The sequence below is a fragment of the Protopterus annectens genome, chromosome 6.part0 (genome assembly GCF_019279795.1).
Source record: "Protopterus annectens isolate FY-2018-M chromosome 6.part0, PAN1.0, whole genome shotgun sequence".
NCBI classification, from domain to species: Eukaryota; Metazoa; Chordata; order Ceratodontiformes; family Protopteridae; genus Protopterus; species Protopterus annectens.
This window is the reverse complement of record NC_056737.1, coordinates 1,661,803,829-1,661,820,221: the sequence shown is the minus strand read 5'-3', so window position 1 is coordinate 1,661,820,221 and position 16,393 is coordinate 1,661,803,829. Positions and strand designations below refer to the sequence as shown.

General features: G+C 41.6%; 1 protein-coding gene across 1 annotated transcript in view; it reads left to right on the top strand.

Moving 5' to 3' along the window:
* Positions 1-1,073, top strand: part of ABCG5 (ATP binding cassette subfamily G member 5) — a 438,604-nt gene extending 437,531 nt beyond the window's left edge. Inside the window, exon 13 of the mRNA XM_044073759.1 lies at positions 472-1,073. Coding sequence (XP_043929694.1) covers positions 472-665 — 194 coding nt within the window. The 3' untranslated portion in view covers positions 666-1,073. The remainder of the gene's footprint in view (positions 1-471) is intronic.
* Positions 1,074-16,393: the final 15,320 nt, after the last annotated feature.

Genomic DNA, 16,393 nt, shown 5'->3' with positions numbered 1-16,393 from the left:
AAGTCTTGGCCTTTATGTATATTTTATTGGGTCTTATGAATACCACATAGCGACATGCCTGTGTATTCATGAGACTATTTCTTTCTATATGGACATGGTTGTGTAAGACAAAAGGTTGGAAAGCTGTGACTGTGTATAAAATGTTTCATTGCTCTGAAATGAAAAACACAACACCTTTCTCTCAATTCAAATTAATAATAAATATATTTATATGAAGTATATAATCTGAAGCCTTTTAATAAAAATTGATTTTGTTACATGTATTTGATAGCAGGCACTAAAATACTACACTATATTGAGGTTCCTCATTTTGGGGATATAGAGTCAGTGTCTGAAAGTTTGAAAGGAAAGAAAACTATGTACTTATACAAGATATATGGATTGCAAACCATGACACCTTTGGACTGTAAAATTGTGAAAACCTGGATATAAGTGCTGTCCTTTAAGTAGATTTTTTTTTTCCTTTTACAGGTGGAGATCATAATTCTACGACCAGTTCTGTTGCCTGCTCATTTTCCAAAGGCAACAAATTGATAGATGCATTATATCCCAGTGCACTTTCTAGATTTACTTTGGACTTTCTTTTACTATATGCATTTTTGCCGACATTGGTGATTGCTGGAATAATTAACTTTAAAATACGAGATTTCATTATCCGTAGATAGAAACAAGTTTAAATTAAACATTACAGTTTTTATGGCAATCATTTTATTAATGAAAAATGTGCTGTGCAGTTTAGTACAAAAACTGTATTACTGTTCTCTGTTCTAACATATACAGTGCATTGTAATTTACTGTATATAGTATACACTGTTGTGTATTTATTCTTAGTTTTGCAGAAGTGGCAATGTGATTTATGTAAAAAAAAACAAAAAACAAGTTCAGATTAGTTGTGCTGTGTTGTACCTTTGGAGCTATGAAGGCCTCTTGACATTTCTGGTCCTGAACTCCTGAGCTCTTCGGCTGTCAGACCATCCATTGTGTCATACTGACTTCCAAGGTTCATTTCAACACAGTGATGACTTATGCTTCAGCAAGTCTTTCTAAAATTAAAATACTAACTCAAAAGTCAATCTTTGCTGAGTCCGATGTGTTACTTTTTTGCAGTTCGACAATAAGATTTAAAAAGTCATAAAGTATGCACATTTTTTTTACCAAGTAAATATACACAAAATAGCTAGGATTCAGAAAAAAACTCACCACAACTGGAGATTGCCAACTGCAGATTTTCTCTTTTAAGTAGATTTTTTTTCCTTTTAAAGGTGGAGATCATAATTCTACAACCAGTTGTCAATTAACACAATGGTGAGGAAATGTGATTCAGAGACAGCTATGGCTGCAATGAGAAAAGCTTCATTATCAGCTCATTAGTGTGTCTCTGAGTTACACATCACACTCTAGCTATTGCTAGTGCTGTTAGAACTGACAGTAGTGATGTTTCCCTAGTGGCCCATGCACTGGATTGGCAAAGGTGTCACCCTATACTTACACACACATATTCACCAATCAAAAGACAAGCCACACTCCAATGGATCACAGTCACAGAAAATATTATAGCAATAACCCACGCCTGGGTGTGGGTAATGCGGGATTTACCCACGGTTGGCGTGGTTTGGTCCCGAGGGCGAAGCCCGAGGGACCAAATAAAGACAACCATGGGTAAATCCCGCATTACCACCAGAAGTGGTTATTATTATCTATGACATTATTTAAGAAAAGAAATAATTACTTTTCTTAAATAATGGCATTGTATAATGCCTCTTTGCTGCCCTTCCGCAGCTGTCTGGTATCCGCGGCAGTCCTGATGTACTGCGCATGCCTACGCAGTACATCAGAGCTGTGGCCAAAAGCAACGGAGAAAGCAAAATCTCTGTTGCTTTTTACTGTTTCGCTATGTTAAATGGGTTTAACATAGCGAGACAGCTTTAAAATAAGCAACGGAGATGTCCGTAAACTCCTTTAACATAGCAAGACAGTGTTTTTAAAAAGACTTATACTAATGGAAAAAGTCCGGGTGACCGGACCTTTTTCCATTAGTATAAGTCGATTTACAATGTGCACGCTGGCCAATCAGCGTGCACGTTTTGGAATATTAATGGGGGGTCATGGTATAATACCTATTCATCAACATGCACCCTCCAAAATGTACACACACACATACACACACACACACACACACACACACACACACACACACACACACACACACACACACACACACACACACTCTCTCTCTCTCTCTCTCTCTCTCTCACTCTCAACTGCCTGTCTAGACCAGACTAGCTGGAAACCTTAGTGGTAGGAAGCCCAAAGAACTGGAAAGGCTTACTACAAGGACTAGCCAGCCAGCTGCCATTAAAGATAATTTCTTTTAATTTCTTAAAGGTCCCTGAACATTTTTTTCAAAATGTTTGTTTATACATTTAAAGATTTTGAACTCCTTATACTTATCTGAAGAAAAAATAGTATGCTAATTATTACAGAGGAAATATGCACAAACATTTTCTGCCATTAGAACTCATTTCTTTAACTTCTTAATATTTAAAATCACAGTAAAGTGTATTCAAAATATTTGTTTATACAGGAAAGTTTCTTACCTTCTTACAGTTATTTTGAACACACAGTGTGCAAAAAGACTGTCACGTGTAAATTGAACTTTTAAATGGTCATTGAAAAAGGGAGCATGTTGTACATGATAATATTTTGCCTGAGAAAAACTAATATATACCAAAATGAAAACAAATGCTCACCTTTTTTTCTAATGAAGATTTCCATGTGGTTAAAATTTAAAGTTTATTTCAACTTTTTGTCTTAGAGGAGAAAAGCAAGGAAAAATAGAGATTTTGTTATTGACAGATGTTGATGGCCTTCTCATCCTCATACTACTAAGAAACCAGTGAGAATCTCTACCCAGGCAGTGGACTTTTGTAGAGGAGTATAGCTGGCAACTCCATTTTCAAAATCAGCTAACAGACAGCGCCTTTATACTTCAGCCCTTCTTCATTATAATTTAAACCAAAGGAATCTATCATTATTATAGCTTCTGAAGGGTTTCTATATTTGGATTTGTGGACTTCCACTGACATAGTGACAAGAAAAAAATAAACTATGACGATTTAAAGCAAATGGTATATAATCCCTGGTCAGGAACATTAGCACAAGAAAGGTATACAAATGATGTTGCCTCCCTTGATGAACATTTAGTTTGATGAGCTAAATAAATCTACGTTGGTCTTCATATGGATGGGTAAAAAACACTTCATACATTTCAGCACTTTAATCCTCCTGGCAAGCCAGAGGTAAAGGGATCCTTCCTCATATACATGTGTTTCCTAGTTTTATGGCTTGCCTCCTTCGTGGCTTTGGAAGCATTGTGATATGGAGGGAGACTAACAAAGTCTTGGGTAGCTATAAAATAACAAAAAACAAAGTGAGGGCTGTCTGATTTGGATTTGACCCCTTTCCCCGTGTCTCACGAAATTTAATGCCAGGCTTTGGGAATATACCTCTGACCTTAACACTGGCAGTGCTGGACCAGCAATATAATATAATATAATATAATATAATATAATATAATATAATATAATATAATATAATATAATATAATGGATCTACTTCAGTCAATCGAACTTGTAAATGTTTGAAGCGCATATGGCTGATACCATAACACTGAACATTTAAAAGTTCGAACATTTAAAAAAAAAAAAAACAAAACTAAATATTTGCAGCCATCCCCTGCTACTTAAATATATCAACTCCGAGATTGCACTACATTGCGGAAAAGGGAAATCTTCCCATTCCGCACTGTACGAGGATCTCCATTCAGAGCGTTCCAGCTTTTAAAAGTTCAATCATATGGTCTCAGCCATATGCTCTTCGAACTTTTAAAAGTTTGATCCACTGAAGGGGACTCATATAATATAATATTAGTTGCTCTAGTTTATTTTTTAATTGGACAACTAAGCCTTGTGGTCTCCTGCTTCACAGTTAATTGTTTTCATATTATTAGAGCTTACTTATAGGTTTCTCTAAAATGAGAGCTGACTTCACTGAAAATAATAAGGTAGCCAGTGTATCATGGTTACTAACTTTTCAGGAACCAGCTCCATAAGGTTAAGGCCTTAGTTTCCTTCCCACCACTGCTGCAATATTCAACTTCTCTGAAAGATGCAGGTGGGCGTCTGCCTATTGGCAAAGGGCATCAGGGATCTGTACTTTGCTTTTCTAAATTATTACAACTCTAGTTCTGACTTACTATAATATTGGTGCGGGTTACTTGAGCAGGACACCAAGTCCAGCAAGTCCCAATGAATCATGCATCCATACTTTTTAAAATATATACTACATCCCACAGGTAATTAGCTTTTATCATGGTAGATTAAAAGGCACTCTATATGCATCTTCAGGATTGCATGGACTGTGCTATCCCAAATAAAACCAATACTCCTTCCTCAAGCAAGAAGAAACCAGTCTGGTGGACCCCGGCCATAAGCAAACTTTACAATAGAAGGAGGAGACTTATACAATAAAAGGCCAAATCTCAAGTAGAAAAATCATCCCTGATCAGCATTAGTAAGAAATTGAGGGCCCCCATCAAGTCAACTAAAGCTAATTTTTAAAAGAAAGTTGCCAAGGATAATCATAAGGCCTTCTATGGCTATGTCAAAAACCTAAATGGCAATGCTCAGGTCTGTTCTGAGCTAGTACAAAATGGAACAAAATACACTGACCCTTCTGACATTGCCAACATCTTGGCTGACAGGTCCAGTGCAAATTTCTCACCACCTACAGGGCCTATTACCATTCTAGGGGATTGTGCAAGTCCAATTATTACTGATACATTGGTTAACAAGGCTCTATCTAAAGCTAAAAACACTGCCTCCATGGGACCAGATGGTGTCCCAGGCTGTGTCATACGTGAGCTCCAAAAGGAATTAACCCCGCATCTTAATACCCTGTTCAGTCTCAGCCTCTCCACAGGATATGTGCCCATAGAATGGCGCATGGCAGTGGTGGTCTCGCTACACAAGGGTGGGGCCACAACTGACCCTGGGAACTACCGACCAATAAGCCTGACCAGTCTGATCTGTAAGGCTATGGAGCGAATCATTATGGAACTCATAAATGGAGAGATTGGGAACCTCCAGTCACTGGACCCCACACAGTTCAGCTTCGTGAAGGGCAGATCATGCCTCCTGAACCTGGTGGATTTCTTTGAGACAGTTACTCAGGCTATAGATGAGGTACACATGGCTTATCTTGACCTTGCTAAAGCATTTGACACCATTCCCCATTCAGGTATTATTGATAAGCTCACCAGCCTGGGCATAAACCTTTACGTCACAAGATGGATCACAAACTGGCTCTCAGACAGATCCCATAAAGTAAGAGTAGTGGGATCTATGTCCGAATCCAGACCAGTAATGAGTGGTGTGCCTCAGGGCTCTGTCCTGGGGCCCCTCCTGTTTGGCATATACTTCTCAGAAGTACAGGCAAGCACGGAAGGGCTGTGGCTGACTAAGTTTGCGGACAACTGCAAACTGGGTGCTATAATAGAGTCTCTGGCAAACATGGAGATCCTCCAGGAGGGCCTAAATGAGACTGATCCATGGTGTCAAAGCCATGGTCTCAAGCTAAATGCAAAAAATTGCGTAGTAATCCCCTTTGGAAAAAACAGAGTACCCACAAACTACAACATAGGAGGTAATCCCCTGAAATCTGAAGAAGAAATAAGGGATCTAGGGACCCAAGTAGATAGTCAGCTTTCCTTTGATAACCATGTTGCCAAAGTGGCTAGAAAATCCTTCTATGTTTCATAGTTTCATAGTTTCATAGTATAGTACTAGGCTATCTGCCCTGGGGCATTTGTAAGCCTAGCCATAGTGATGTGGCTTTTGCCACCCCATCAAGTGGTACAAAAAATGTACAGAATAAATTTAGAATACTGTGCCTCTGTCTAGTAGTGACACAATGAAGGTCCCCTTATATAATAGAATTAATTTACTGTGCCCCCTGTCTAGCAGTGACACAGATGTGATCCCCGGGGTAAACTTACGATCTCCCATCCACTCATCAAGATTTCTCTTGAAAAGAGTCAGTGAGGGGGCTCTGCCTAATACGAACTAGGATCTTGTTCCAAAGCATGGGAAGCCTCTGGGTTATGAATCTATCCCTCCAGCATGTCCTATTCATACTTGTGCCAAGGTTTTGGTCTTTAGCTCTCGTGGTTCTGGTGGATTTAGATTTTTTGAGGTGGAGCATGTCCATCAGATCCTGATTGGACATGGCCTTGTACGTCAGGCAGAGATCACCTCTGAGCAGGCGGTATGCTACTGAATAGAGCTGAAGTTTCTTTAGTCTGGCAGAATAAGACATATGTTGGAGACCCTTGATCCTTTTGGTGAGGTACTTTTGTGGTCTCTCCAGCTGTTGCAAATGCCGGGTGATGTACATACCAAATGGGGCATTGTACTCAATCATGGGTCTGATGAGGGAGGAATATAGGGGTACAATGACATCCTTGGATCTGGATGTGAATCCCTTCATGATGAGGTGTGCAAGGTAGAATGTTTTTCTAACCACTTTGGCAACGTGGGTGTCAAATGAGATGTCGCTGTCGACTTGGGTCCCTAGGTCTCTGATTACTTTTTCCGTACTCATTGGGTTGCTGTGTATGTGATAATTTGTGGGTACTTTGTTTTTCCCAAAGGGGATGACTATACATTTTTTGCCATTTAGTTTAAGGCCGTGACTCCGGCACCAGTTGTCCGTTTCTGTGAGGCCTTTTTGTAGGATGTGTGTATCTGCTGGTGTATCGACTATGGTGCCTAGTTTGCAGTCATCTGCGAACTTTGTCAGCCACAGCCCTCCCATGTTTGCTTTAACATCTGAGAAATAAATGCCAAACAAGAGGGGTCCCAGGACAGATCCCTGTGGGACACCACTTGTGACTGGCTTTGAGTCTGACATTGCTCCAATGATTTTAACTTTATGGGTTCTGTCCTTTAGCCAGTTTGCAACCCATCTAGTGACATAAGGGTTTACTTTTAAGCTGTTGAGCTTATCTATGATGCCTGAGTGTGGTATTGTGTCGAAGGCCTTAGCCAAGTCCAGGTATGCTGTATGGACTGCTTTGCCCTCATCAATGGCTCTAGTGACTGTTTTGAAAAAGTCAACCAGGTTTAAAAGGCAGGATCTGCCCTTTACATAGCTGAACTGGGTGGGGTCAAGTGTCTGTAGGTCCTCTATGTCTCTGTTTATGAGTTCCATAATGATTCTTTCCATAGCTTTGCAGACCAGGCTGGTTAAGCTTATGGGTCGGTAGTTTCCAGGGTCTGTAGAGGCACCCCCTTGTGGAGTGGGACCACTGTTGCTGTACGCCAGTGTTCGGGTACATATGCTGAAGTAAGGCTAAGGTTAAATAGCATTTTTATGTGTGGGTTTAGCTCCTCTTGGAGTTCACGTAACAAGCAACCTGGGATACCGTCAGGTCCCATTGATGCTGTGTTTTTTGCTTTGTTTAGGGCAGTTCTCACTTGGACATCTGAGATGACAGGGAGATTACATTCAGCTGGGATAAGTATTTCTTCTTTTGGGGGTGAAGGAGGGGAGAAATTTGCACTGAACCTGTCAGCCAGAATGTTGGCAATATCTGTGGGTTCAGTGTATTTTATATTGTTGTGAACCAACTCTGAGCATATCTGAGGGTTTCCACCCAGGTTTCTAACATAGCTGAAGAAGGCTTTGTGGTTATCTTTAGTGTCCTTAGCGATTTTTCTCTCAAAGTTGGCCTTGGATGTTTTTATGAGAGAACGTAGATTTCTGCTAATGTTGATCAGAGATGTCTTCCCTTCATGGGATTTTGCTCTGACGTGCAGTAGCTTCCTTCTTTTGTTATACAATTTGTTTATGGCTGAGGTCCACCAGACAGGACGCTTACCTTTGGTGGAGAGGGACTCGGATTTGTTTGGGATTGCATGATCCATGCATTCTTGGAGATGTCCAAAGAAAGCATTTGTGAAGAATTCAGCATTGTGGGATGTGGTATCCACTGGCACAGTGGGCTTAAAGGATACCATCTCAGTCTTAAGAAGAGTGAAGTCTGCTTTTGAGAAGTTTTTCACTGTGGTCTTTTGTGCTGGGGGTGGAGGTGGGATATGTATATCCAGGGTGATTAGTTTGTGGTCAGATCTCACTAGTGAGGGGTATACTTCCGGTGTGGAGCATTTTGTCCCCATGTTTGTGATGATCAGGTCTAGTATATTATCTCCCCTAGTGGGAGAGGTGACTAGTTGTTCCAGTGCATTTGAATTTATGAATTCCAGGAACCTTTGGGTTAGGGTATTTGGGCTAGAATAATGTACCCAATCTATGTTTGGGCAGTTGAAGTCTCCCAGTATGATGACCCATCTGATCACGAAAGGGTTCGCATTAAGATCTAAGGATGTAATGGTGCCCCTCTACTCTTCCCTCATCAGACCTATTATTGAGTACAATGCACCAATTGTAATGTACCTGGCTAGACATCTCCAGCAGCTGGAGAGACCAGAAAGGTACCTACCTAAGAGGATTACTGGCCTCAAACAGTTGCTCTATGCAGCACAATTGAAAAAGCTAAGACTGTTCTCTGTTGCATACTGCTTTCTCAGAGGCGATCTCTGTCTAACGTACAGAGCCATGTCCAACCCAGAATTGTTGAACATGCTCCATCTTAGCAAAACCAAATCTACTCGAGCTACACGCTCTAGGGATATAAACCTCAACACAACAATGAATAGAACATGCTGGAGGGATAGATTCCTTCAGAGACTTCCCTTACTATGGAACAGGGTCCCGATCTACATAAGACAGAGCTCCTCACTATCACTCTTCAAGAGGAACCTTGATGAGTGGATGGGTAACAGAAAGTTTACACCGGAGATCACACCAACAGCACTACTAGATAGGGGCCAAGGGTACTAGCTGCTAGTACAAGGGTCTAGGGAACTACTAAAGGGGCGGTGAATACTGCACAACGTGGCTGGGCTAATATATGCCTTCGGGCAGATAGCCCAGTACCAACCTATGAACCTATTAGTACCTGTATCCTTCCATGTGGGGCAGGTACTGTACATCTCCCTTACATATGGGCGTTGTCCCAGACTAACGCAATTTTGGTCTGAGTTCACAGATGTATGACAGATATTATAGGGATTGACAAGTTTCACTCACAATAGGTTATTTTCCATAAAATCAAAAAAAATAAATAATTCCATTTCTGACTTGGTTTCTGACTTAGCTCCAAAACAAAGCCTTGGAAAACCAAGCCTGGAACAACTGAAAAATAAATAAATAAAAGAGGTACAGTGCCCACCCAGGATACACTTGTCTACAAGGCTATTCTTCTGTTTCCTGGTCCACTTAAGACATTAACACCTACATCAAACATTTCTCTCAAACCATTTTTTTCAAACTTTGAGCCATCTTATATAGTCCACATATACACCATTGTGGCCTCACACAGTCTCTATAACAGTTACAGTTTGCACTCCTATATACATCTTACTTTTTAGATGTGGAAAATATAGTTGTATTAGGAACTTATGATATTTGTAAATGTTTGGGTATGTTCACTATTAACTAGTGATAACATTTGGGACTTCTACAAAGGAAGCCCAACTTCCACCCAACTTTTACAGATTTTCAGCCTTCCTTCTTCTGGCCAGGCAGTGTATCCCACCTGGACATCAGCAAGTATATAGTACAAGAGACATGTCCACCCATACCATCTTTAGGTCTTTCTTGTCCTCGTTATTTCCAGGTGTCTGGGATGACATTCGAGCACAAGCCATCCAGTTGTATGCTGCCAAGAATGTCAGCCCAGTCAAAGCTTCCTTTTTTGGGTATCAATGTAAACTTAAGGAGGGGAGTTCCATGTAGGAGTAAAAGAGAAGGGATGGAGATGGTGACTGGGTACCTACTCACAAACACACAAATATTACTGCAGTAGTGAACATGCTCGCACATCTACAATTATGGTGAGTTCCTAACACAGCTGCACCACTTTCATCACACTGTTCACTGTTGCAATACTGCTAATACTTGCAAAGCTTTCCAGTGCTTATGGACCTGCTGATCCAGAGAAAGTGTGGGCTGCAGTAGAACCTGTAGGATACCTAAACAATCCCTACCTGGCTCTGGAGATGATATCCAGATGATAATGCTTGGAGAAGGTGTGGGCAGATGACCAGGTAGCTGCTTCAAAATTGGCCTGGGTGCTGACCCCTCTAAGAAGGCATTAGTGGCTGCTGTGGCTCTTGTGGAATGTGCTCTCACATCCCCTAGGGCAGTTGGGAAAGAGCAACAGGAAGAGAGAGAGAGAGACAGACAGCAAATTGAAGATGCTTACAAACAGGCTTGCCCTCCACCATTTGCAAATGCTATGAATAAGTGGTCTGATATCCTTTCTGTTCTAGTTCTTTCAAGGTAAAAATCTCAGTTGCCAATGCATATTCAGGGTGTGCAAGATCCTTCCTCCTTCTTCTGCAGAGTAGAGTACAACACACAAAGGTTAATGACCTGATTTGAGACACCCTTGTTATCACTTTAGGCAAGAAAGTGGAAATGGCACCAAGAATCAACCTGTCATTGTGAAAGATGAGAAATGTTTTTACACATATGAATAAAGTGTTTTGAGATATTTCTTGCAACGATAATAGCTACTAAAAAGGCAATCTTCCAGAAAAAGTATATGGGGAGATGCAGCACTTGTTGGTTCAAAGGGTGGCAAAGTTAACTTAGTTCTCTAACACATAGATGAGGTCCCATGGTGAAGTGGTTGCTTTCATGTGATCCTCAGATATAGCCCCTTTAGAAATTCCTTTATTGGCAACAAGGAATAAAGATGGACCAAGGGAGGTAGTCTGGAAACACAAATGCATGTATCTTCACAGAGGCATGAGGCAACCCTGACTTGTAAAGGCCTAACAGCTATCCAAACGGCGAGGACATGGAAGAATGCTTAGAATCCAGGCCCTATCTCAGGCACCAAAGAGGTAATCTCTTTAGCTAAATAGTTAGATATCATTTTCTTCTACTTGAACTCCTAGCCTCCATTAAGATAGAAAGTGAGTCCTTAGAAAACATGCAGCTAAACAGAATGATAGCTACATCATGCATGCTGTCAGCCTTAGGGTCTTCAGGTTGGGGTGTATAAGATTTGTTTTGGATCAAGAATTCTACACACTGAGGCAGGCTTTGCCCTTTACTATACTCAGTGGGTGGGAGAAACAGTGCTGTCTTGGCCAAAAGGGATCTATGATCTAGGAACTTGAAAGATGTAGAGAAACAGACTTGCCCAATTTATTAACAAGCCATATATTGTCCAGGTATCTGTGGTTGGTACCCTGGTGCAAAAATTATTTTAACTGTTTGTTTTCCAGGGAAACAAAAAATATTTTCTTCTGGCACACCTACCTGTGGGTGAAATACAGAAATACATCCATGTTCAACAACCATTTGTGAGGGTCTGCCAGGATATTTTCCTGAGAAGAGATGTAAGATGCCATGATGATTATACCCAACTTGTGAGCCAAGTATCATGCCTCCATGACTAGCCTGCACAAGAATTGAGTGGGACCCTCCTCCCCCAAAAAGAAATATACCACATCACTGTTGTACTGTCTGTGAAAATAAGCAAGATCTACAACTGCTGCACCCATTTGAAGTCTTTTGTAGCTACAATTATTGTGATTATCTCTTTGATACTGATATGCTTTTTTCTCTGTGTATTTTTGCATACCCTAGTACCTTACCTGATGGCCAGTCACAAACAGATAGCTGGCTGGCACCAATGGGAGCTCTGAGACATTAGTTTCATAGTTGAATATGTGTGATGCAGTTTGGGTGTCAATGGATGAGGTGCCATCTACACCAACTGGGGAAGAACTGGGTTTGGTTTCAGCGTCTAAACCTGCCTTGGTAGTACAGGGAGACAGTTTGACACCCATAATTATCTGAGCTTTAAAACCTGCCCTCATCATTCTGTCCCAGTTTATGTATACCAAGCTTCTGGTAGACCTGGTACATCTAAATGAGGATAATGGGGGGGGGGGGGGCTGGAGCCCATACACTTCAAGAGCTCCTCTCAGATGAATAGCTGACAAGTCTTTTCTCAGGGACCTATCAAGAATCACTATCAGCTCAGTGGTGACAGCCATTAACACAGAAGATCTAGAAGGCTCCATCACACTTGGAACAGAAGCAGAAGCTGTTGAAGCTGGCTTGGGCACTTTAGGAGCAGGAGAAGAGGTAATGTAATTGTCCTAATGCCTCTTATTTATTTGTCTTTATTTTATTCTTTTATTTTCCTTAGATTATCTTTTTTCTGAAGCTTTACCTTGACCTTTTTCAGAAGTTTAAAAGGCTGAACTGCAGAGTCATCTGCTGAGCCTTCTGTTACAGCAAAGAGAAGGCCCTTAAGTGTTAACTTGTTCCTTCTATTGATCACGAAATGTGAAGCAAGTGATTCAGATATTTCATATTGGGCAGTGAGATAAATGGAAGAAAAAGGAAAGAAATTATCCGGTAATAAGAAAGAAAAGGAAAGTAACAGAATACACAAAACTTTTCCTGTCAGAAAAGACTTCCATAGGCTTAGGTGGGTCTCTGAAGTTATCTCGAGGAGAAGTGAATATAATATTTATATTCACTACGAAGTTAAAATAGTCAAACATCTGGAACAAACTGCTAAAATAATGGTGAAGTTATGGAACTGGCCAGAGTAGTAGTAGTAGTAGCAAAAAAATCACTTATCCAAAAATCATTGAGCCGTGTGTTGGAGGATTATCTGGTGCTAAAACCAGCAAACAAGAATTGGAAGACAAGAAGAGGCACACTGCATTGTTACAAAAGGCGGAGGCTTGAGCAATGGAGAAGCTTCTGAGTGATAGTTTGCTATCTGTGATCCATCACAAGGATAGATAACCCAACAACTGAGAAGGACAGAAGGATTTTATGGACCACCTCTTCCTCATGGGTGGTGTCCTTTGAAGAAGTCTTTCATCTGAAGGACCTTCTCTCTGAACATTATTCAAAGGTTTGGTGTTGGGATTTGTAAGACCAAAAATTCTACACACCCTTTTGGCTCCCAGAAAAGGTCTTCTGCGGGAAGAAAATTTGACACCAACAGCAGAAAAGTACAGTTTTGTACCTACCATAAATGTAGATGTTCGAGTGCTAATACAGCTGCAGTAATCACAGATGGGTTCTCTGCCGTCAGGCGGGTCCTCGGTCGCCCGAATTCCAAAGTCTAGGTCCGGCGTCGGTTGTTCTCGCTTTCTTTCCTGACGTCAATGAGGCAGGGGTATATAAGACACAGCCGACGCCATTTTCTTCAGTCTTTCTTGCCCCAGATGTCAGGTGCCCCCAGAAGGAAGGCAATACATAAATTATATTTATATACATGCAATGCAATATAATCAAAAATCAGTAGTTGCAAGCAAATATACCACAGAAGGATAACCCAATCAGGTTGTATGAAGAGGGGTTAGGCCCTAGGCCTTTACCAACAGGGGACGGAGGGAGGGAAAACTGTACTGCAGCTGTATTAGCACTCGAACATCTACATTTATGGTAGGTACAAAACTGTACTATGTTCATCGTGCATACAGCTGCAGTAATCACAGATGGGTAGAATCCCAAAGCTACGCACAGGGTGGTAGGCACTAGGTGGAACTGGGATGAGCCAGAATGCCCTGCAACACAGCAGTGGCAAAGCCTGCTCTGGTTTTGGAATATAAAGGCAGGTGGTAGTGTTTTATGAAGGTATGCACAGAACTCCAAGTGGCTGCCTCCAAAATATCTTTGGTAGGAACTCCTCTGAGGAAGGCTGTAGAGGTAGCTGTGGCCCTGGTGGAGTGGGATCTGATGCCTGTAGGGACAGATTTTCCATGATAGGAGTAACAAAACCGTATGCAGTGGCCTATCCTTTTTGAAATTGTCTGTTTGGTAACTGGCTACCCTTGAGCTCCTACAGCATAGGACACAAAAAGTTGGTCTGATTTCCTGAAAGGCTTTGTTCTGTCCAAATAATAACGTAGCTGTCTATGGATATCTAAGGAGTGTAGCAGCCTTTCCCCTTTGTTTTGAGGATTGGGGTAAAAGGTAGGTAAGTGTATGGCTTGATATAAAGCTACCCTGGATACCACTTTAGGCATAAATGACGGGTTGGTTCGAAGAGAAACCCTGTCCTAATGGAAGATGAGAAAGGGCTGCACAGCCATGAGGGCTTGTAGTTCCGAAACCCTACGAGCTGAGGTAATGGCCAGAAGGAAGGCTGTTTTCCAGGACAAATATTGCAAATCTGTTGAGGCAGCTGGTTCAAAGGGAGGCAATGTTAATTTTTCTAGAATGTAATTAAGATCTCAGGCTGTTATTGGTTGTTTTCTTGGTGGTCTTATATTCTTAGCCCCTCTGAGGAACTGTCTTAAGAGTGGGTGAGAGAATAAGGGTGGATCAGTGTTGAATTCTGCAGAAATGGCTGAGGCATGGATTTTTATGGAGGAAAATGAAAGTCCACTGTTCAGCAGCTCAGCTAGATACTGTAATACCTGAGGCAAATTCAGTTTTCTAGGGTCCTGGCCTTTTTTCTCATTCCAAGAGCAAAACCGTTTCCATTTTGCAGAGTAAGCCTTTCTAGTAGATGGCCTTCTGGCCTCCAAAATGACATCCTGCACCTCTTTGGGGAGTAGGGTATGTTGTGGTGTTAAGGAATTTTCCATGCAGCGAGATTGAGTGTTTTCAGCTGACTGTGAAGAGTTTTGTAGCTGTGCTGAGTCAGCAGAAGAGGCATTAGAGGTAGGGACCAGGGAGGAGTATGTGTTAGGCTCCTCAGGAGTGGGTACCAGTGTTGTCTTGGCCAGTCTGGAGCAATCAGTATCATCTTCAGTCTGTCTGCTCTTGCTTTCAAGAGTACCTTGGGCAGAAGAGGCAGAGGTGGGAAAGCGTAAACTGTCCATGCTGTCCAACTGAATGAAAGGGCGTCCACTCTCCAGGCCTTTGGATGAAAGGTCCTTGAACAGAACTTTTCCAATTGATGATTCCTGTGGGAGGTGAAGAGATCTATGTCTGGCCTCCCCCACGCTTGGATTATCTTTGTAAACACTTGAGGATGCAACTTCCATTCGTGTGGATCTGTCATATTTTTGCTTAGATTGTCTGCCAGCGTGTTTTCCAAACCTGGCAAGTACTGTGCCTGAAGTTCGATTTGCCATTCCAGAGCCAAGTTCCAAAGTGTCATGGCTAGTCTGCACAGGGGGTATGAATGTGTTCCTCCTTGTTTGTTTATGTACCACATTACTGTGGTGTTGTCTGTTCTTATCAATAATTGTCCTGGATGCAGGAGGTCCTTGAAAGCTGTAATTGCATTTATCACTGCTAGCATTTCTTTCTGATTGATGTGAAGGTGCTTTTCCTTTTGGGACCATTTGCCCTGAATGCACCTGTCTGTCATGTGCGCCCCCCAGGCGTAATCTGAGGCGTCTGTTGTGATGACTTGATTTGCTTGAGGCTTGCAGAATGGGAGACCTGTGTTTGTTTGACATGCTTGGGCCCACCATAGAAATTCCTTTTGCAAACATGGAATTATTGGTATTATTGTTTCCAAACTGTGGCTGTGTTGAGACCATAGGTTTTTAGGTACCATTGAAGTTTCCTCATATGCAACTTTGCACATGGGATTAAAAGAATGCAAGATGCCATGAAGCCCAGAGCCTGCAGGATTTTCCTTGCAGTAAGCCTGGTACAATTTGCTAGTATTTTGAAGTACTGAGTTAGTTGCCCCTGTTTTTCTGGTGTAAGATAGGCCATCTAGGTGTTTGTGTCCAAGTTGGCACCCAGGAAAGTTATTTTCTGAGATGGTGTTAGCCTGGATTTCTCTTTGTTGACTGTGTATCCCAGGGAATTCAGTAACCATGTTACATAAGCCAGATGTTCCAGAAGTATGTGCTTGCTGTCCGCTTGGATCAGGCAGTCATCCAAATAAGGGTACATTTGTATCCCTTGAAGTCTGCAGTAGGCAATTACTGATGCCAGGCATTTCGTGAATACTCTGGGCACAGTAGATAAGCCAAAGGGCAATGCAGAGAATTGATAGTGAATTGAACCTGCAAGAAATCTGAGGTATCTTCTGCAGCTTTGTCTGATTGGGACATGCAGGTATGCCTCCTTGAGGTCCAATGTTACCAGCCAAAACTCCTTGCCCAGCATGGGAAGAAGCTGCTGTAATGTGAGCATCTTGAATTTTGGTACGAGTAAGAATGTGTTTAGGATGGATAAGTCCAAAATGGGTCTCCATTCGGTTCCTTTCCTTGGTACCAGAAATAGCCTGGAATAAAAACCTTGACCTTGTTCGTGA